Consider the following 22,569-nt stretch of genomic DNA (forward strand, 5'->3'; position numbering starts at 1 on the left):
GTCTCACTGATATGGGTGTCCTATGTCAGTCTGCCAGAATGTGTAATTGCCTGAGGGACTAGGAAACCTGACACCAAGTTGGCAAAGGCTGGTTTGAACAGATGTCGTTTTCTGGCCCAGGAATAGGAAGCCTATCAGTTTCAAAAGGGCTATCTGCTTACACAGAGTTTTAAAACTGCAATGAAAAAGGAAGGGAGAAATGGCCTCACAGGTGTGTCAGTTCAGTGCTCATAGCTTGCACTCCAGGTGGGTTTAGGCAGCGAAGGGGAGGAAATACTTTGTATTCTTGGTCGTTGTGAGTTGACATTGGTTTTCTTTATGCAGTCAGTACATTACCAGGCGGAGGAATTGTCAGCAAACTTGTCATGTGCAACAAATACCACTCAGATGCACCACATAATGCGGCCCTTATTCTTTCTGTCAGATCTAGTAATTCGCCTGTTATTTCTGCTGGGTAAATCATACCATGAAACAATCTTCCTGCTGACATGGAGAAGCTAAACACAGGGGGAAGGAGGGGGAAGCTCTATCACCATTATCCTTTTGTCAAGGGAAATAAACATGCAGCTTCGAACGAAACAAAGAGAAAGCTCTCCTCCAGTAAGTGAATGCCCCCACTCCACCAACATTGGCGGTGACACCTTTCCTATAAGTCTACTTGCGAAAACATTGCAACACTGGCCTTCAACATTCCTCCAGTCTACAGTCCTGCAGGATACTCAGCATTAACATGCAGTCCATCTGTCTGGCCTTTATGCCTTTCCAAAGAGAAAGAAAGAGCAATATTATGCACATGAATTTGATTGGGTGACTGGAGAGGGCTAAAGGCCAATGCCTGCTGAATCACCGAGAAGATGCGAGCGCCCTTTTCTCAGCTGATCAGGGGAACTTGGCCTTTTGGCAAATTTAATGGCAGACATGCCGTATCTGATTTATTATCTCAGTTGCAGACACCGTCAGCTATTTGTGATAGTCTTTTTTTTTTTTTAATGTGTGGGCTTTCTATTATTCCACAGATGCCAGGTTCTGTTGTCTTAATGGCTCAGTGATTAAAAAGTGAATGAGAAGTACAGATTCTTCCCATCATTACAGAACTTGGAACTATATAAATGATCTGGCAGGATAACAGAGGTCAGACATATGGGAGATGGCATGTGCGGGAGGCTGGAAATACAAGACTGACGATGCTGAATTTGCATAAATGACAGGAAAGAAAGAAAGGTGTTGAAGTAAAAGTGTCTAGTTTAAGAACTACTCAGCCTCTGCCGTCCACACCACTCCATAGATACAGCTAATTGTGTGTGTGTGGGGGGGGTGTCTTAAAACAATACATAAATGTTATTCTTTTTCTTTCTTTTTTAATATCAATGAAAGAAACCATTTTTCACATTGTTTGTAGACGAATGGTTGCATTCTGAGTTTCAGATCTTGATTTCACGGAATATGTAGCTCTACTCATGTGCCAGAATACACTGAGTTCCAGAGAAGAGAAGCAGGTAGGGAAAAGTGGATGCATGAAACAGGAAAAGGAACTCAGAGAGTAGAATAGAGGAAAGTACCAACAGAATCAAGATGACAAGAGGGCAAATAAAAAGAAAGACGCAAATATAAATAAAAAGGGTGAAAGAGAAAAGAGATTTTAAAACAAAATGTGGTAGCTTAAATTTGATATAATAAGGAAATGGAAGTCCATGAAGAGAACATAGCAAAGAAGAAATCAGATTAAAGCATTGTGAATTAGCAGGAAGAAAAGGAAACCAGTTTCAAGAAGTTCAAGACTTTAGAACTAACACTCTAAAGTAATTCCTTCAGGCTTAGAAGAAAAACTCCAGAGATATGAATATGCAAGAGAAAAGGAAGAATAGACTTAGCATGACCTTTATTCTGTCCTCTTTATGAGTAATAATATCTGCTGGTTTCTTTCACTCACTTTCCCAAATACATTAGGGCTGTGCATGGACCCCCCCGATCTGCTTTGGAGCCCAATCTGGACCTTCAGAATTGGGCCCGATCCACGTCGGACTGGTCTGAACCTCCCCTAATCTGCCTCGGACCTAGATCCGAGGCGAGCTTCCCCAAAGACTTGCATTGGAAAAGAAAAATGCCTATAACATGTAACTGCGAACCCTGATAGCTTCTAAATAGATCCTTAGTCATGCCAATTTTGAAGCAAATCGGATCATCCCCAGATTTTTAGGGATTTTTTTAAAGATTTAACCCTCAACCATTCCCCCGATTTACAAAAATGCATTTATCTCTGTCATTTTTCAAGATACAGACATGTAACTGGACACCATAATAGCGTCCATGTAGGACCTTATTTGTGCTGACAATGAAGCAAATTGGATCATCCCCTGATTTTTAGGGAACTTTTAAAGTTTTCCCCCATTTACAAAACTGCATTCATCTCCGTCATTTTTCAAGATACACACATGTAACTGGGCACCATGATAGGCTCTACATAGGACCTTATGCATGCTGACATTGAAGCAAATTCCCCTGATTTTCAGGGAATTCTTAAAAATTTCAGCATTCCCCCCATTTACAAAACTGCATTCATCTCTGTCATTTTTACAGTTAAAGAAATGTAACTGGGCACCATGATAGCTTCCACATAGGACCTTATGCATGCCAACTTTGAGGCAAATTGGATCATATCCTGATTTTTAGCCATTTTTTAAAGTTAAACCTCAATCACAATATCCCTCAGAAATAAAAATGTGTATTGGAAGGAGCTAATCAAAAGTGCATTTTAGGACAACATTAGCACTTCAAAGGAAACACAGTGTTCCCGATTTTTGTAAATCGGGGGAAAGGTTGGTTAAATCTTTAGAAATTCCCTAAAATTCAGGGGATGATCCAATTTGCTTCAACATAGGCATGCTTAAGGTCTCAGTGGAAGCTATCATGGTGCCCAGTTACATGCATGTATCTTGAAAAATGACGGAGATAAATACACTTTTGTAAATGGGAGGAAACTTTAAAAGTTCCCTAAAAATCTGGGGATTATCTGATTTGCTTCAAAATTGGCTTCTAAATAGACATCTATCCAAATCAATCCAAATTTGTCCGAAGCTATTTGGACCTCAACGAACTGCTTCGGATCAATTCAGACCTCCCCCGACCCACTTTGGATTCGGAATTTGGGGGTCTGAATCACCCTGATCTGCTTCAAATTCGAACACTTAGATCTGAAGTGTTGCACAGCCATAAAACATATGTTATTTTGGTCAATGCATCATTCCATCCCTCTGTAAGATGCTATCTTCAGCTGAAACAGAGCTTCTATTCTTTCTCTAAAATTCAAAATACAATGGTGAACTTATCAGATAGTGTTAACAGAAGCATAATTAGAGAAGTATCTACTTTGGTGAATGCTACAGGTAGATACTGCCAAAGATATTTTGCAACTACACAGATGCTAGCTATAACACTGGAACACTGACGTTGGTCTACAGAGCTGCTAGGTTTACTTCTGTTTGTTTGTTTTGTTCTTTCATTTAATCTTTTATTATGTCTGTACCACTTGTATTATTTGTTATAAAAAATCTCTTCATAATAAATTGATTCATCTGATCTACTCAAATATTGGCTTTATCCACTAGTCATAGTGCTTTTGGAGATGACAGGAATATCCACATAAAGATATACTAGACACCAAATACACTGATCTGTGCTTATCCCAATCAGTTAAAATGTGCATCTACAGGAGCATCAAACCTCAATGATAAACTTACACTTCTATGAGATTTTCAGGGCATTGCTGCATTTGCACTTGTTTTTGCTGGGATCCTGATACATAGAATAATTTTTACTCTAACCACATCAAAGGCACATAATGCCATCATTTCCTTTCACCTAAACACACAGAAACATCAAGGGAAGAGATCCAGTGATCAAGCTACTTGTCTGGATACCAAAATTCCATACCAACATTCCACAAGCTACTGTGGTCTCTAAGAACTCTTTACATCATTGATTTTATTTGGGCAAAGTAATTGAGCAGAAAGAGATTAAAGACTCTCTAGTCATAAAGGACCTTGCTTGTCTCATTTCCTTTTGACTGTGCTGGGCTTTGTTCATTTTTAATAAAGGCAGCCACCTGCTTTGATAACAGCATCCTAAACACATATTTTCCAGTGTAGCTCCATGCATACAGATTTAGCTGTTCACCCTTTGAAGATGTTGTGAGATTGTAATGAAGCACCTTGTTGCCTTAAATATCACCCTGTACATGGATTCAACAACATCTGCTTCTTGTGCTGGGTGACAGAGAAGGACTCCTGGGGCTTGTTAGGGGAAATGGCATCCTATATCAGAGGAAATTGCTTGAGAAATATTTAATACAAGTTATTTCTACATGGAATTAAATTAGCTAATAAATGCTCTGCCGAAGAATAGGGAAGAAAAGCCTTAAAGATATATCAACATTGAAGATCAATGGGCAGCCTTGGGAAGGAAAAGAAATATTTGTATTATTTCCCCATTGTATGATGAAGATGAAGATAAAGATGTTGCTCACCATTGCTTCCTTCCCTTCTCCCCGGCCTGCACAGATTTATTTTATTATTATTACATTTATTATTACATTTATAGCCCGCCTTTGTTCCTCCTTAAAGAACCCAAGGCGGTGCACATAATCCTCCTCCTTTCCATTTTTATCCTCACAACAACAACCTTGTGAGGTAGGTTGGGCTGAGAGTCTGTGACTGGTCCAAAATCACCCAGTGGGCTTCCATGGCTGAGTGGGGACTAGAAACTCCTGACTCCCAGTCCAACACTCTACATAATGTTTAGCTCAAAATGGTTAGCCACCGTGACTTAGTGTGTTGTCTGAACAAAGTCAATGTGGTACAAGAGAGATCAGGCTGGAAGCTTATTTCCTGAGAATTGTCCCAGAGGCACGGGGAGTAATACATCTCGGTCCTGCTGCCAGAATTCCCAATTTGAGACTCTGACACCTTACATTATATTATCCTTTACAGCAGTGTTTCTCAACCTTTTTCCGACCGTGGCCCCCTTCCAACCTTGTGTCCTTCCTGTGGCCCCCCTATCCTACCGGTAGAAAGGTAGCTATTTAAATGTTTTGTTTGTAAATAGAACATGTTTTATTTATAATTTTTTATAATTTATAAAAAATATACATAAAAAAATATACTTTAAGTATTTCTCAATCAATGTGACCCTTGTGCTTGATGACCAGAAACAAGCTTTTTTAATATCCGGTTCTATTGCTGTGAGGGATAACCGAAGATCACCTCTGCCCATTATGTTAAGGCAATTCCGCATTAGGTGAGTAAATAATTCACATGACTGAAACCTGATTCTACCAAATACGAAGTAGGAAATGCCATGAAAAACAATTTTGCTTTATCCCAAAGCTGTAGAAACTTTTTAGATATTGTACTCTTTATCCAAAAATGGTGTTTTTCTTGACTGAAGGTTACTTAGGCTGCTATGTTGATCTGTAGCTCTATGAGCGCTTCTTGCAAAGAAACATCAACGTCAGCAGCATTCACAGCAAATGGATCAACTACCCAGGCCGGAATATCCATGTCCAGCAGACCACGGAAACGAACTTCCATATCATTATAAAGCTGCTTCAAATGATCCAGATACACAATTATTTCATCATCTTTCAATTCATCACTAACTGCTGCCAACGAGGAAAACTGGGCGAATTCTCGACGTCCAATATTGGTGGCATACAGCTTGACTTTTCCAAGAAACCCTGTAATAATCTCCTTGCTTGAAAAAAAGGTCACAATTCCTGCCCTGTAGTTGTTTGTTTAACAAATTGAGCTTTTCGAAGACATTACACAGGTAACATATATCACATTTAGCAGAGGTTATCTTTTCTTCCATTTCCTTGCCTCTGAAAAATGTCACAACTTAGTCCCACAAAGCAACAAAACGACAAAGGCAGTTACCTTTGGACAGCCAACAGACTTCTGTATGCAATAATAAGCGTGTGAAGTCTTCGTTATTGTCCTCGCAAAGCTGTCGAAACAGGCGGTCTTGAAGTGCATTTGATTTAATGCAATTTACTACTTTTATTACAATCTGTAGACACTCATGCAAGTGCCCTGCTAGTTTTTTTGAAACCAAGTTTTGAATCCTCTGTGGCCCTAGTGTCGTGCTATGGCCCCCCATTTATGCGATTTTCACCTGTGGCCAACTTGGAATATCCTGGGGGGGGGGGCGGTTGAGAAACACTGCCTTAAAGCACAATTTCATACCAGTTATGCTTTACATTAATTGCATAGCATGTAGCGCTCTCTCTCTCTCTCTCTCTCTCTCTCTCTCTCTCTCTCTCTCTGTTTATTTTTTCTAGTGTAGTGCACACAAACTACAGTACACTGGAGGGGAGGATTAAACATCCCCCCCACACACACACCATTGTTTGCTTCATGAAATCCCCACTGGTTCATGAAAGCCTCTCCATTGATGTCAATTGAGACCTTTTTTTAACCCTCCCCTGAGGGATTTGGGGGTGGGATTTGTTGGGGAAGAAGTTTATTCATCCCCTCCTGGTGTTCTGTGGCCTCAGTGCAAATTGGGGCCATGCATGCCTACAATAGTGTAAAAAATAGAGAGAGCAGTCAGCTACATGCAATGTAATTAACGTAACATTTAATCCGTGGGTGTCTGTGACATGACATCATGGAGGCCTTACAGGCATTTTCCTTTCATGGCATGGTGGTGCCTGGGCCCACTCTCAAGTCAACGAAGGGTCCTAAGGCTTACTAAACAGGCCCTTGCATTCCATTTGGGGATTACTTCACCGTTATGGAGCTAAAATCAATAAGCGAGTGGACTTCCTGTGCTTTTCACAGAAAGTAAAGACAGGCAACTGAAGACTACACCTTTTGGAAAGATTGACCATCTCAATGCAAACAACCTTATCCCAAATGGCTCACAGCAGCTGCAATTTGGCATTTCCAAGTGACCTTTAGTACAGCCATTACAATACCTAGCTGGAAAAGGTTTTGATGACTTTTTAAACATCTCTCACAAATAAACACTTGTCTTGACTATGATGTGATTTGACAAGATAAATCCTCCCAGGGCATTTCAAATCCCCGAGGTTTCAATCTATGTCAAAATCCCTTAAAGGCAATGATTTTCTGAAACCTCTGGTTGGATTTGGGAAGCTAAAATAGGGTCTAAACATTCAAAGGGGAAGTGTTTATTCCCTTTAAAAAGCAAATAAAAAGCACCCTTGCATGCACATGCAGAGGCTGAAGCTTTTAGAACATCCATTTCTAAATAGTTGGAGTCAAGGATGCTGGTATTACCATGGCCAGACGTCTTAGTGTCACTTAATGTCCTATATAAACTGGCCCCAAGCCATTGCATATCTAAAAGCTGCAAAAACCTTGAATCTGGCAAGCAGTTTCATAGCCGATGTCCCTGAATCATAGTATAATGAATCAAACCCCTTTGTATGGGGAACAAAAGTCCTTAACAATGATTTTCCTCTCTCATTTTTCTTAAGAAATGGTTTGAAGTCAAAAACCTTGATCACTTCTAAATGAAATTTGCTTCTCCTTGAACGACAGATTTTACTTGCGTTTCTTAAAAGGTTCAGCTGAAACGATGGTATCCTTTCAGGCTCCACTAGTAATTTTTCATTGTGTTTAATTAGGGAAGATGTTAAGCAGACACACAAAAGCATCCCCCCCATCCCTTAATTCCCATTAAATACCATTAATAAAGCAGAATGTAGAAGCCACCAGCACAGAGAAGAGGGAAAATATTTTAATAATAGACAACGCCAAATCCCACTAATGATAGAAATGAAATATTAATTAGTAATTTCCACCAATTCAAAAATCAATCTGCATTTTGAACTGATGTCCTTGGCCAGCTGCAAGATTGACCTTACTGGGTAGATTTTCTTGCTGCTTGAACATTTTCTTGAAAAGGAATTAAATGTGAGTGTTAATTAAACTAATTCTGAAGTTACCATTTAGGGCCAATAATGGCTAGTCTGACTGTAAACTGAAAGTATAAGTGTCATCACACAGAGAAAAATCACATTTCTTTACTGTCACTTCTCTGCACAAAAAGACCACGTGGCCCATTAAGGAGGTGTGTGTGTTTTTATCACACCACTTTTCCTGCACACAGCAGGAGACCGCGGCACAATCCGGGTTTTTTTAAAAGGTCAGATTTAAAAGGGTCTGGTTTGCTATGGAGTGGGAGGCATGCAAGAGGTGGGCAACGTCATCTAAAGGAGGGGCACACATCCGTAAGTGGGCAGTAGCGAGCTTGCGATAAAACCCTCATCTGATGAATCTCTATGTGCGCGAATATCCCAGGTGCAATAGTTTACCTTTGGCAAAGCATACTTAGGAAGTTTCATCTGTGCGAATGCATTTCTCCGATAGGACACGTAGTAATGAGGCCGGCCTCCTGATGTTAGCTGCAACATATAACAGTGTTTTCTTTTATTATCAAGATTGTTATTATCATGGTTTCATTTTTTTTTTTTATCTAAGACATGGAGAAAATTACAGGCATGCCGGAAAGGGGAATGCAATTGTGTCGGTGACAGCTCAAAAATAGTACTGCAGTTACAGCAGGAGACAAAATAGCCCTCATTCAGATTGTCAGCAGTGGAAACTGACAATGTTAAGTGGCATAAGCTATTCCTTTTGTTTGTATGGAAAGACAAAAGGGCCGGGGGAAACCTGCATTGAACTTTTCAGGCTGTTCCATTTGTTTAACACTAATAGATATACATGTGCCAGGGCCACCATCCATGCTTTCCGCAGCACGGAAAAAAGAAATCATCTTCTTCTACGCTACTGACAAATGCTAGCTGCAAAGCAACCAGAGAAACAAAAATTCTGCCATTCCTAGAATCCCTAATGGAGAGACAAAAAGTAAATCTCCCATAGGGTGGCTGCATGTCCTCTTTTATGGAGGACAGTCCTCTATGTGAAGGGCTGTGCAGTTCAAGTCTGGTTTAAAGACAAAGACCCACAAGAAGACAGGGCAGAAGCATTAAAGTTATCCATCAACAATTAGCACCTGGGCAGCAGACTGAACAGGCAGGAACACAGGTTACCTGGTCACAAGCTCCTTCAGTATGGTGACAGGCACTGTATTTGTGTACAGTGTAGTGTACACAGTGTAGTGTAGTGGTAAAGGGGATTTACCACTACACTACTGCTTTCTAGCAGTTTATAAGAATTTTGGCAACTGTTGGGGCCCAGGACTCATTCCATATACTGTTTTCAAATCATTTTCAAAGTGTTATATCCTGTTTGGTGTAGATCTGGCGCTGGTGTATCTCATGTTGAAGAGCAGAAGAGGTAAGGCAATGTGTGGGCTCTTCAAACCCATGGGGAAGACAAAAGTTCTGTTTGGGTGGCTGAGTGTTATTGGGAGAGGCAACAGGGTGTCAGGCCAAATTCTGCTCAACCTTACACCTGGAGAGACAATGGGTCACAGCGTCTGGCAACATATCCAAGACAGCCAACATAATCTAAGTTCAAAAACCAGGACCTCACACAGTTCTGCCAGGAACTGGTGCACTGAAACAAGCCAGGAGCCTCAAGAGTCTTATGAAATAGTTTGAAGCCAGATAATTTACAGCTCATCTCGGTCTGCTTGAACATTATTTCCTCCTTCTTTGTTATGAAATGGACAGTAGCAGCAGGATAATGAAACCTGAGACCATTCAGCTATATTCTCTGGCTTTCACCTGGAACACAGCTCAGCTGAATATGTCTCATTTCCATCCTTTTCGCAATAATCATAGCCCATGCATGACAATCATGCCTGATTACTCTCCTCAAGCATTGCCTTTCCATCTCTCTCTCTCTTCCTCACCCCTTCTTCCCCTATCTCTCAAACTAATAGAAAAAAAAAACACCTTGATTGGTCTGTTGAGATTGTGATATCAGAACCTGGCGTTCAAACTTAAAAACCTGGTGAGCTGCGAGGCTATCCCTGGAATGTAAGATGAGGTTGGCTGATTGGCAAGAAAGATTATTTCTGTGTGCAGCCTGCACACTGCAGGCAACCCCCCTCCCCCATGTTGATAAGGTACTTAAGGTAGAGGCAGAAGGAAACAATTAGCATCCCAATGGGAGCATTGCTTGGGTTTGATGCGCTGAAATGTAGCACTCACTCAAGCTGTTTTGTTGCCTGCATGGGGGAAGGGAGATTAAAATTCAGGAAAAAGAGAAGGAATGATTTGCAATCAATCAGTGAGAAAGCTGTTTCAGACCTGAACAAACACATAATCATCCTGGACAATGAGGGAGTCAGAGTCGATGTATCCTGGAAAAGGTTTGCTTCTTACAGCTTCAGAGCAGTTCTGCATCCTGCAGGTGATGTACTGTGCATCTGAAATCACACACATACACACACAATACGTCTTTAGCTTGGAATGCTCTTAACCTTACACTTGCATGTATTTCAGACATACTCTAATAACTGGAACAAGTTGAGGACCTTAAGAACAGAAAACAAACTGTGTCTTGGCTCACTTGCCTCTTTTACCCTTCTTCTAACTGCTGGTCCTTGAAAGATCAGACAGCCATGATTATCTGAGAGTGCAAGAAAGGTTGATAAAAAACAACAACAACAACACCCTAAACAAACACATGAGAAGTACTATCCACATGGAGGAATGTCTACACTTGTCCCACCCAAAAGACATTTCATTGTCATCGGCTGTATCCCATTGTTCATGTCCACCTGTTTGGGGGAACAGATTCTCCCTCCTCATTCAGCGCCCCACCCTATGTCCAGAGCTAATGGGTGGGGAAGTGTAGGGGGAGAGGAGAGGACAGGGAAGTCCCATTGCACAAGCAGAAGCCTGCTTGTGTGATGTTGAATGTAGCTCATCAAATCCATTTTTGTTTCCCTCACTGTTATTCAGATGTTTCATCAGAACAGGAGACTCAAAATCCAGTTGATGGAGTGTGTTTTCAGGAGTTTTCCCTCCTTCCTGTGATAACTCTAAGGAGTTGGCAGTGGCCGGAATACCCTTTTTAATAGCTAAATGATATGAGTAAGTGGTCAACCAACTGGTAGCCATCGTTGTATAGACTGGGCCCAAAGGTTGCCAGTATTGAAAAGCAATATGCATATATCATACACAGGTGATTTGGAAAGTGGATATATGTTCTTCAGTCTCTGAAGTTTACATGAGCCTTTACAATGCCTCATCCCTACTGAATAGCACTTGATTCCATAAAAACAAATGCAGTACTTGAATGGAAGTAATTTACACTGACATAACCAATACCAAGTCAGAAATATGAAAATCTTTGAACCAGGGAATACAGTTATATACATATAGTTAAACCATCACAACAATGCTGTGTTTTTGTTTTGATAGCAATGACTGTGTTTTCAGAAAGGAAAGAGAAGGGGAAGGGGAAAGGAACCAGACAGTGGAATTATATCTGAAAACTCTTATTTTAAGTGAACAATGGGTCACTGATTACAAAGAACAAGTCCTTCTTCAGCATTATTTTCTCCCTTCAAAAATGCACCATCTCTTCAAGGCAAAATAGATTTCTTAGCTACAAAGTTTAGGATGTAAACAGCTAATAGCAATAACTCATTAGGGACTCAGTCGTGTGAACTCTTTCCCATGATATGAGCCACTATCACTAGTATGGCAATATTTGGACACAAAAAGACCTTATTCCACTTAACTTCTAGCATTCCTCTTTCCCACACATTTATAGCGAACTTCATATAACAGTGTAGCTGCTTAATTACCTATACCTGTAGTGTACCCTAAGGTGTGAAATAGATACACACTTTCCCCCTCCCCCCACACACACAAACACGTCTGAAGGGATGTATCATGTGCACATGTTCAACTGGCTGCATTTATACACACTACCCAAACAGTCAAATAAAACAGTGTACCTATCTCACACATTAGGAAGCAAGATGCTTCTTTCTGTTTGTGTTTAGATCTAGTAACGATTTATACTTACAAGGGAACTTGTATTAGGAGACTGCTAGACAATATACAACATAGAAGAGTTTGATATAACCCTAAACCAACTGAGCTTAAATGGGTGGTGCTTTCAGTTCCTATATTTAAGATGCAGAGATGTTTCAAAAAAGAGAGTGGGAAAGTATTCGTGAGATGCACTCATGAATTAATGTGTGTAATTTAGTTCTATTAAAGAAGCAGAGGTGTGGCATTGGCTTAGATGAAAATATACATGACTTTGGACAGTGCTGTATTTTTTTCAGCTTGAGGATTCCCACTCCTCTCTTGGGCAAGGTTTAGCACTTTAGCATGAGTAAAGAAATGTTCAAACAAATGAGTGGCTGAGCATCACAGCAGTAGCAAGTTTTTGAACATATTTAGTTCCCACTACAATCATGCTCAAAAGGCTCAAATGGAGTGTGCCCTTGGTTCCTGAATCCATCACGTTCCTAGTCAAGCTGGTGCAGATGCCACTGGCAAATTTGTTGCAGCTTTCTCATTCACAAAATCAAGGTATTAAATCTTTAATATGGAGATCTTTCATAGCCATGTTCACTACTGTGCCAGTACTGCAAATAGGTAGTTACCTATGAGAGGATGTTTAACCTAGGGAAGCTGTTAAATGCCTAAACTGGTACCTGGAGGTGATTTGGAGATAGATGATAGCAACCATACTGAGATAATCCAGAAAAAAATGAAGGTACTATGGGTAGGGAAACTAACTAATCTGGATAAAGGATGACATCTTGTCTTAGATGGGGTTGCACTCTCCATGAAGGACTAAATGTGTAGTTGGGAATGCTCTTGAACTCAGCATTAACTGGAGAAGTTCAGTTGGTAGCCAGATGAATCTGGGAAAACTCAGCACATAACTGGGGAAGCTCAGCCAGTGGCCTGAAGTACTTTTTTCTTTTCTTTTTTTTACCAAGTTAGGCTGGTATGCCAGTTGTGATCCTATCTAGAGAGAGAAGATCTTGCCTCAGTTATATATGTTCTGGTGATATCCAGGCTGGATTACTGTACCAAGCTGTATATGGCCTTTAAAGACAATTCAGAAACTTCAGCTGATGCAGAATACAGCCAACCTGATATTGACAGGGGCTGGGTATTCGGCTCATGTGACATAGATACTGCACCAGCTACACTGGCAGAAAGTGCAACTGACATAGTGTCAGTGTCTGTCACATGAGCCAAATACCCAGGCCCTACCAATTAAACAAGCACTTTAAATTCCCATGCCTAATTTAAAGTGCATGTTACTTGAAGGCCTGCCTTTTCCCATAGCAGCTTAAGGACATCAGCAGAGCCCCTTCTCACTTGCTTGACATCAAGTGTGACTGGGCTGGTGTGTACAAGAGAGAAGGCCTGCCCAGTGGTGGCCCCAGAACTCTGGGATCAGCTTCCATTGGGAGTTCAGTAGCCCCCTTCTTTGCAGGTCTTCAAGAAAGCTCTGAAATCCCACCTGTTTTCACTGACCTTTCCATAAATTCTTGGGCTGATAGTTCTAGATGACTACTGTTTTATCGATATTTTTTATCAGTAATATTTGCTTTTATTTAACTTTTAATGAATATGTAGTTAATGCATTTCTTTATATTTGTTTTGTATGGTTTTTTGTTTGTATGCTGCCTTAAGAAGGATATTACCCTTAAAGATGGTCAAAAAATAATGCAAATAAACAAATAATCAGTTTAATAAATTCACAGATCTCCGTGGAGTAGAATAGTTGGGCATGGAAAGCCGGGCATGGTTTTGAGCAGACTTGTAAAGAGCCCTGCAAGAGTCCCTGCATGACGAAAAGAAAAGAAGTTCCCTGCCAATACATAGCAATCAGTTAGCATTTTATGACATTGGTAGTTTTGAACAGAAAATACCAAGACACTTACAATGTACAAATATTATCTCTGCTTAGCTTAGAAGACTGAAAGATGCTGATAGATAAGAGGAAAGTGGGATAGGTTCAGTATAAATGTGTGTGTGTATATATATGTGTGTGTGTACGCACGTGTGTATGTGTGTGTGTACGCACGTGTGTGTGTGTATTGCAACCATTTTTCTCCCTCTCTTTACAATAATTATTTCTTCTTGAGGGGGCTCAGAGGAGTAGCATTTAGCAACAATTTCTCTCTTGGCATTCAGTCCTTGTGGACTCTTTATTTACCCAGTTCCACAGGAAGCACCTCATCACTTACACTTCATTCATGTCAATTAATATATTCCATTACTGAGTTCTGGAATTAAATTCATTCGTTCCCTAGCACAGATGTTTCTCTCTCTCAGTAGTAATGGGGATGTCACCCTTCTCATTTCCAGCACTCACATCTCCAACAACAGCTGCTGTTGTGATTGTTATGGTACCATTGAAAACATACTGGATCCTAGCTAGAAAAGGAGATAGGCCATTGCCCCACCAGATCAGATCTGTTGAGGTGGTCTTGGGGTGGTGTGGGGGTCACCAGCACCTAAGTGAGTTGCATCTTAACACATTAATATAAACACACACCATTGCTTTCAGGAAGACAGACTCTCAAGTTATGTGTTTAGGATTAAAGTGGAAGACGAACTCCTATTGCCATGAAATCAAACTAATTTGGGAGCTGGAGTGTGTGTGTGTGTGTGTGTGTGTGTGTGTGTGTGTGTGTGTGTTGGGGCAGGGGGAAAACCAGTAATCCATTTCTGCTGGGAGTATGCATAAAGAACACAGTAGGCAGGTTTGCACAATCACCATAGTCCAAAGTGGCTTATTTAAGCAACAGTGGCTTGCGGCATGTGCCAACAGCCATTGTGAATATTGAATATTCACAATACCCCCTGGCACCAGGCTAGTGATTGGGGCAAATCCTACATGTTTTAATTTACAGTAATGATGGCCACAATGGCCAACCTCAATTTGTGTCCTTTCCTTTTGGGAGTAGGAAAGACCACATTACCAAGATACTATATGCATATTATTTCTTGGTTTCTAGAATGTATTTTCTTCTAGGGGTGTGCACGGACCCCCTGCTCCACCCTGCGGGCCGATCCAAAAATTTTGGATCGGCCCGCTCCGCTCGGCGCTGCTCCGCCCATACTCTGGTCCTCTTCGCCACGGATCTCCGGCTCCGAATCGGAGCTCTGCAGTGGCGGGGAGTGGCGCCAGGTAAGGCCCCCCTCCCTCCTCTCCCTTACCTGCAGAGACCAAGGGGGAGGGGGGCCTTACCTGCCTCCGTCCGCGGTCCCTCGGCTTCTTCAATTGAGCCCGTGACTCAACCAGGAAGTCTGGGCCGCAAGTGCGGCCTAGATTTCCTGGTTGAGCTGCGGGCTCAATTGAAGAAGCCGAGGGACCACGGATGGACGCAGGTAAGGGAGAGGAAGGGGGTTTACCGGGCCCTGCCACTGTTGCCACATGGGCGACAGCAACAGCAGCAGGGCCCGGTAAACCCCACTTACCTTTCTGGCAGAGCTCCGGATTGAGGCGAAGGATCCGCCTTCACCTCGATCCTCTTCACCACGCTCCGCCGGCCCCCCAATCCTCTTCGCCTCCGCCTTAAGGGTAGGCGAAGCCCCCCACTCCACTCCTGCTTCTCCAGCTCGAGGAGAAGCGGAGCACATCCCTACTTTCTTCCAGCCTTGTCTTTACATATTCTGAAATGTGGCAGGATCAAATGACATCTCTACTGAGGCCATATGTTAACTGGCCTGGAGCTGCAGAATTTTGTTCTTTTACCTGCCCCCCATATGACTCTGTGTGTGATTTTGCCTCCATCCCTTGAAATGGATACAGCATGGGGAAGAGGTTGGCTGGCTGACTGCCTCATGTTGACAGTACAGTCAATCAGCAAAGGACATGGCCCCATTGTTTCAGGCATCCCTGCTTCCCTCAGGCTGCACCCTGCCTACTGTACTACTGGTAGTACAGGAGCAACTGGTTGCCAGCATGGCCTAATAGGGTTAGGCCCTACAACTACAGGAAGGGATTTTTTCATCTATTCTGAACTGTCATATTAGTTGGGTCAAGAACTGACTTCATTTATAATAATGTTTTCTCTATATAAATAGATCATAACTTTCAGGGTCACAGTGGGCTCAAGGGATGGAGACAGAGTGGACATTGGTTAGTACCCTGAGATATCAGACTGTGAAGCAATATTTACTCAAAGCAGCCTCTCATGCTTTGCTGGCCTGAGGGGACCTGGAGTCGGCCATGTTCTTTCACCTCATCCCCTTTCTGGCTCAGAGGAGAATTCAGAGAGAGAAGCCTTCATCAAATAACCCCTCATCTGCTATTCCAGGACCATTCAGGCCAAAGGTCATGACTTCACAAGACTCTGCAGACTCAGAGGGAACCCTCTGAAGCAGCCTTCACTATCTCCATGCCATAGGAGCCAGAAGTTCCAGAACTGGGTAATGGCCCTTAAGAGGTAGACAGCTCCACAGAGGGGACATAGTTAACAGCAGGTTCAGATCTGCTATGCCTTTAGAAAGCTTCAGTAGGCTTCTGAACGTTGCCAAGACAACACGTTTTTTGTGAATGAGTTCCAAACAGCACAGATCTGTCCAGGGTCCTGAAAGGAAGTGTCTTGTCTTGCCATCATGCCATCTGCTGCCTTGCCATTCTAGTAAGTGCAACTGCTTCAGATTGGCTCCCCTGAGAGCCTTGAGCTAGACAAGACAGAGTCCAGAACCCTCCTTGGAACTAACAATCTCAATCTTGAAAGGGTTACTGACTAGGTCTGATGATGTTGACAGAAGTTCCTTAGCACACCTTTCAGGTATTATGGCAGGGAAGAGCAATGACCAATTGTAACACTGATCCTATGCTCAGAGTCAGGATGGTGTTATCAATCCAAGGCAAATAGTGACTTCACCTTGGTATGAAGTTTGGGGAGATTGACTTTCAACTATTTAAGAGGTTGCAGATCTGATAGTGAAATTAATAAAATTGTAGCCCACAGTTCAAACCATTTCTTGAGAGCTAATGCTCTGCCCTTTAAACTCTAAAAGTATCTGCATTTGTGTGATATAAAAGAAGCAAAACTTTCTGGGATCCTCCCCCCTTCCTGGCACTTTTTTCCAGTACAATTTTAAGGTCATTGTGAACTCCCAGTTATACACAAGGGACACAAAAGCAGGCAAATGGAAGCATGAGATAAGCTTCATATGATCCTCATCCAATGGGAAATACAGAAACTAACTCCACTTTTTCACTCATTATTTCATGTATTTATTTTTTTGGTCAAAGTGGCTCTGAAACTTCAAGAAAAACTATTAAATATAAATATGCATTTTAGTTAGTTATTTTCCTAGCATTCAGCTGATCAAAAACCCTTCAGGACTTTGCATGTTAATAGTAGGATTAAAATATATTGCAACAATTAATACTAAATATTGAAACAGATAGTGGATGGCATAAATACATACTTTGAAAAATGTTTATCCAGCTTAGTTTTTAGAGTTGAATAGGATATACTTATGAGGTTTATGGCATAATGTGTCCATATTTCAATAATTGTTCATTAAGCCACTTACCTCCCAAAACATTTTCTTTCCAATTTTCAAAAACATTTACACAGCCAAGCTGGGAACTTGCCAAATGGAGAAGTCTTTCCAAATAGAATACTAATCATGCTTCTCCCCTCTACCTCCACCCCACTCCCATCCCTGCCCAAGAAGGTTTGATTTGGTTATTCAGTTCTGTCTGTTGGATATGCAGTGTTATGTTCTTGTTTTCATATAGATGCTGTCCATGGGTAAGAAGATTCAGGGCTTTGCTAGACCTGCCGGGATAAGCCGGCAGGGAGTCGGGGCGACAGCGCGCTGATGTTAGTGCGCGCTGCCCGGGCTTCCAGACGTGGGACGCGCAGGGACGTCAGATCCCTGCAGCATCCGCCATTTTTTTTTAAGTTTACCCATCCGCTCCTGTGTTGTCTCTCCTTCTCCCTCCGTGTGTGTGTGTGTCTGTGCTGTGTCGCCTCCGTGTGTGTGTGTCTGTGCTGTGTCATCTCTCCTTCTCCCTCCGTGTGTGTGTGTGTGTGTCTGTGCTGTGTCATCTCTCCTTCTCCCTCCATGTGTGTGTCTGTGCTGTGTCGTCTCTCCTTCTCCCTACTGGGATCTCCCCGGCCGATGGGCACAGTCCGCGGCTTTTTGCGGCTACTCACGAGTAAGCGAGTAGCCGCAAAAAGCCACGGAAGTAGCTAGACGTTCCCCAGCCCCCGCCTCAGGCCGGGGCTGGAAAAAAGGCGTGCCATAAGCGACTTCGCTTATGGCGCGTTAGAGGAGGCTTCAGTGCGGCCTGGAGCTGGATTACCCTGTGCGTCATGTGGAAGCACAGCAGGGAAACTGGCTCTCAAGGCGCGCTAAGGCCTCGTCTAGGAACGCCCTCAGAATCTGTCAGAATCCCACCACTCCACATCTGAGTAAAACTCTAATCCTATGCATGTTTACTCAGAGGTAAGTCCTGCTGAGTTCAGTAACTCCTGCTGTGCAGTACTTCCTCCCAATTGTGTTAGATTGCAGCCCTGATATATGAATTTATTGACATTTAGAGGAAATGGCCAATAACTGGAAAGGAGGCCTTTTACAAGGAAAGTCAACAGAATATCTCCTTGTCACTCTTCCTAAAATGTAGGAAGGAAGGAGTTCAGAGAGGAAGAAATGCTATCAGTCCAAAATGATAATATCTTGCCACTGCATACAGCTCAAGGTTTGCAGAGTCATTACAGAAAATGAAAGCAAGATTCAAACCTTGAATATGTTCTGTCCTTCCATGGCATCTCCAGAAAGGACAGATCAAATGAAGCAGTCCACAAGAAAATAGCATTTTATGCTTCTTGGCTGTTCCATTTTATGCTTTCCTCTTGCAGAGCCTACATGATTTACACATTTTCACTCCTTCTGTAAAAACTGTTTTTAGTCCAGAGCATCCTTTTCAATTGCTATTTAGTTGAGAACAGTTTCACCAGGACCAAACCAGACAGAAACATGCAGCTGCTACTAGATCTCTCTAATGGCATCCTATATCTGGATGAGCTTTGCACATGTGATAAAATTACTAACAAGAAGTAAAATAACTTACGACCATCCACTGTCTTTGCCTCCAAGTGGACTATGTCTGGTTCTTTACCAGTACCCATCCTTGACCTGGGAAAGGAAAAAAAAATAAAGCTGTAGGCAAAAATAAAGCTGTAGGCAAAACAAAACATTTAGTTGGTTTGCATATCTGAAAATGTCTAATGAGAAATATTTTATCATTTATTTTTCAAAAAAAACTTCCCTGATAATTTTCAGGCAGGAAGGCTATTATTATTATTATTATTATTATTATTATTATTATTATTATTATTATTTATTTATTTATTTATTTATTTATATAGCACCATCAATGTACATGGTGCTGTACAGAGTAAAACATAAGAGATGCCAGAATACTTTGGTAATAAAATAAACAATATGCTTATAGAATTAGAAATAACAATACAATACACTCAGCAGAATGTAGGCATGGAATAAAATGCTTAGTTAAATACTTTTAAATAGGATCTTATACATATGCTTATGCAATTCTCTAGGAAAATCTTTGTGGCCACTTGAACAATGTCACATATTTATGACTCATCACTGAATGCTAAAAGTGCCAATTATCAGTATTAAGCACACTATGGGATGCAATTCCAAAACTTGCATGTTCCTTTCGAAGGAGCTTCTAACCGACAACCTTTCTAGAAGTACAAGGAATCTCCAGGACCTTCTTGCCCTTTAAGGAAGCCATATGTCACAGTAGAGGGATTTTTTTTAATTGCCCCTTAGCTTTCCCCTGTTAGAGCATCATCAGATGGGGGGGGGGGATCATGGTTCCCTAACTGTCACTTCTCCGACCCTGTTCCTTTCCCACATGACTTCCTCTTTCTTCCTGGAGAAGAAAGAGGAAATAAGCAAATATCACGTGGTCCAATCAAGGGCCATTTCTATTGTGCTGCTTTTCCTGCACACAGCAGGAAATCGCAGCACAATCCATTTTTTTTAAAAAAAAAGTCAGATTAAAATGGGTCCACTTTGTGATGGAAAATAGGCAAAAAGGAGCAGGAGGCATGAGTGGGCAGTAGCAAGCATGCAATAAAACACTCATCTGATGAACCCCTTATATGTATATCTTTGGTTACATCAGCCTCAGTTCTGGATGTTCTAAATGCAACCTGGCTGTTTCCAAGCGGTGGTTGATCCTAACTGGAATCATGTGACAGACCCTCATTTTAAGAAGTAGGCTTCTAACGGCCATATGAGGTATAGCAGTTGAACCCATTGTTTATATTTTTGATAGGTACGACCTGCTGAAATGTCTCTGTGGGCTGAATTCTTTGAATAAAACAATGATTGGAAATGAGCAAGAATACTCAACATGTTGAAATGCTCAGCTCTTGCGCTCTCTTTTTTTAAAATAGAGAAATGAGATTCATTTTTGCACCTTTTATGTTGTTGCTGTTCTTGTTTTAAAACGATTAAATTGTGGTGAAAGAACAATACTTGATCCCTCCAGTTACTTAATTTTGTTCAACAAACGCATCTGGATGTTGAAGGCCCTAAACTCTTTGATGCGGAAGCACACATACTGATCATCATTTCTTACTAGACTGAAGTGAATAAAACATGATTAAGGTAGACAGCAGTCCATATTTGCTAAAGTCTAACTAAATTAGGTGTTCTCCAGGAGGGAAAACCCCAACGCTTTTGAATAATTACCTATTGTCAGAAGATGCCTCTTTGCTATGAAAATAATTCTGTTTGCAAAAGAAAAGATACTTACTCAACTTATATGAAAACATGTTAAGAATATTGATATAAGGCAGAATCCACTACTCCCACTGAGTTTCTCCGCATTCTGTTGTGGCCACAGAACACACCACTAGCACAATGAGGAGTTAGTGCTTCATAAAGCAACCCCGGAAAATGAATGGAAATGGTCACTTCCAGATTGGGACAGGTTAGAAGTCCCTCCTGCAAGTTCTGCTGACATGAACTGTTCTGCTCACTTTGAGTTACTTTTAAGAATTACCAGCTCCTTGTTGCTCTTGCAGTGTGCCCTGCTGGTGCACGGGCAACCTTAGACACTACCCATAATGTCACTAGCTTAGAAGAAAATAAAAAGACCAACAGCTGATTGAAGCAACCTCATCCCATATACGAACTGTGCTCCTGCAATATTTGAGGGAAGGGGAGACTGTATCACACAAAGCATAGCAAAAGCTTCAAAGTATAGCAAAACCTACAAAAGTAGGAGTGAGTGAAGTTAATTTCAGATACATTGAATCTCTCACTTGTTCTTTATTTCAGTGATTTTAACATTAAGATGCTATGTAGAACAGATTTGTCTTAAATGTGTGCTATAAAATCAGACATGTGACCAAGGCTATGTTTGGGTGGGCACGCCCCCTTGGTACTGGACACGCCCCCTTGGTGCTGGACACGCCCCCTTGGGGGCCAACCATGTTGTCCTTCTTTTTGGTTTCCAAAATATGGTCACCCTACTAAAACCCATTCATAGTGGCTAAACCATTTTTTCCTTGTTGCATGTGAAGCAGTCAAATGAATCATGGCACCGAGCTCCTGTGTTTTGTGATACATGACTTGTTCTTAAGCAATGTATTATGGGGGACAACTCTTAAAGCCCAAATTGTACTGCAGTATTTTAGTCATAGTGGAGCAAACAGAACCTTGATCAGCTGCAGGTAAAGTGGCAACACACAAAATGGTAACACATACAAGGCAATTTGAGGAGAAGAATACAATTGTGTCCCACTTGTCACCATTAATCCTAGACAGGCTTTTTTGTTTGTTTGTTTGTTATCGATATTGCTAATACACAATAGCCAAAGGAATGGAGCCAATCTGACAAGGTATTCGGATTTGGCACAAGAAACCATCAGAAGCACTGTAAAATATTTTACTCATCATTTTAAAAAGGTGTTCTTTTTAACGCCACAGTGCAGTTGATTTATGTACCCATGAGGGCTTTGAACTGATTCAGAGGTTTTAGTTCAGTCCATCATCTTGCCGTTATGCCATTATTTAATACACTCATTAAAATACAAGTTAGCGCATACAAATGCAGGTGATATTCTGAGGATATTAATGATGATAACCATTTCCTTTTAAACAAATAAAACAGAGAAGTCATTTAGCATTTGGAAAGTGATTCCAGTCCTTCTACACTGGCCAGATTTAATTCAAATCCACTTTTTTAAAATATGCAAGATATTAATGATATAACTAATCAACCTGATGCATTGCCTAATACTGTCACACCTAACTCAAAGTCTAGAAATCATTCTGCTTTATCCAACACTTGAAGATAGAGTATCTTTTCTCGCAAATTGGTGCTGCTCTTCTCCCCCCCCCACACACAAGTTGCATATTTTACCCCTGGACTGTCTAAAGTAGATATAGTACTCTCCTCCTGTACTAGATATTCCTTGCATAGTGGGGATGATGGGGTGTTACACAAAATGGATCATACAATCATTCACTGTAGTCATTTCCATCCATTAAACCAATGCATGCACAACAGAACTTTTTTCACATAACAATGTGAAAAAGTGGTGATTTCCCACTAAACATTA

At 41.4% G+C, this 22,569-nt stretch overlaps 1 protein-coding gene across 1 annotated transcript in view; it reads right to left on the reverse strand.

The window, feature by feature from the left end:
* Nucleotides 1-22,569, reverse strand: part of SORCS1 (sortilin related VPS10 domain containing receptor 1) — a 457,816-nt gene that overhangs the window by 86,263 nt on the left and 348,984 nt on the right. The window contains exons 6-8 of the mRNA XM_063131568.1: nt 19,032-19,096; nt 10,244-10,362; nt 8,339-8,428 (exon numbers count right to left, since the gene is read on the reverse strand). Coding sequence (XP_062987638.1) covers nt 8,339-8,428; nt 10,244-10,362; nt 19,032-19,096 — 274 coding nt within the window. The remainder of the gene's footprint in view (nt 1-8,338; nt 8,429-10,243; nt 10,363-19,031; nt 19,097-22,569) is intronic.

The sequence above is a fragment of the Elgaria multicarinata genome, chromosome 8, assembly GCF_023053635.1.
Source record: "Elgaria multicarinata webbii isolate HBS135686 ecotype San Diego chromosome 8, rElgMul1.1.pri, whole genome shotgun sequence".
Taxonomy (NCBI): domain Eukaryota; kingdom Metazoa; phylum Chordata; class Lepidosauria; order Squamata; family Anguidae; genus Elgaria; species Elgaria multicarinata.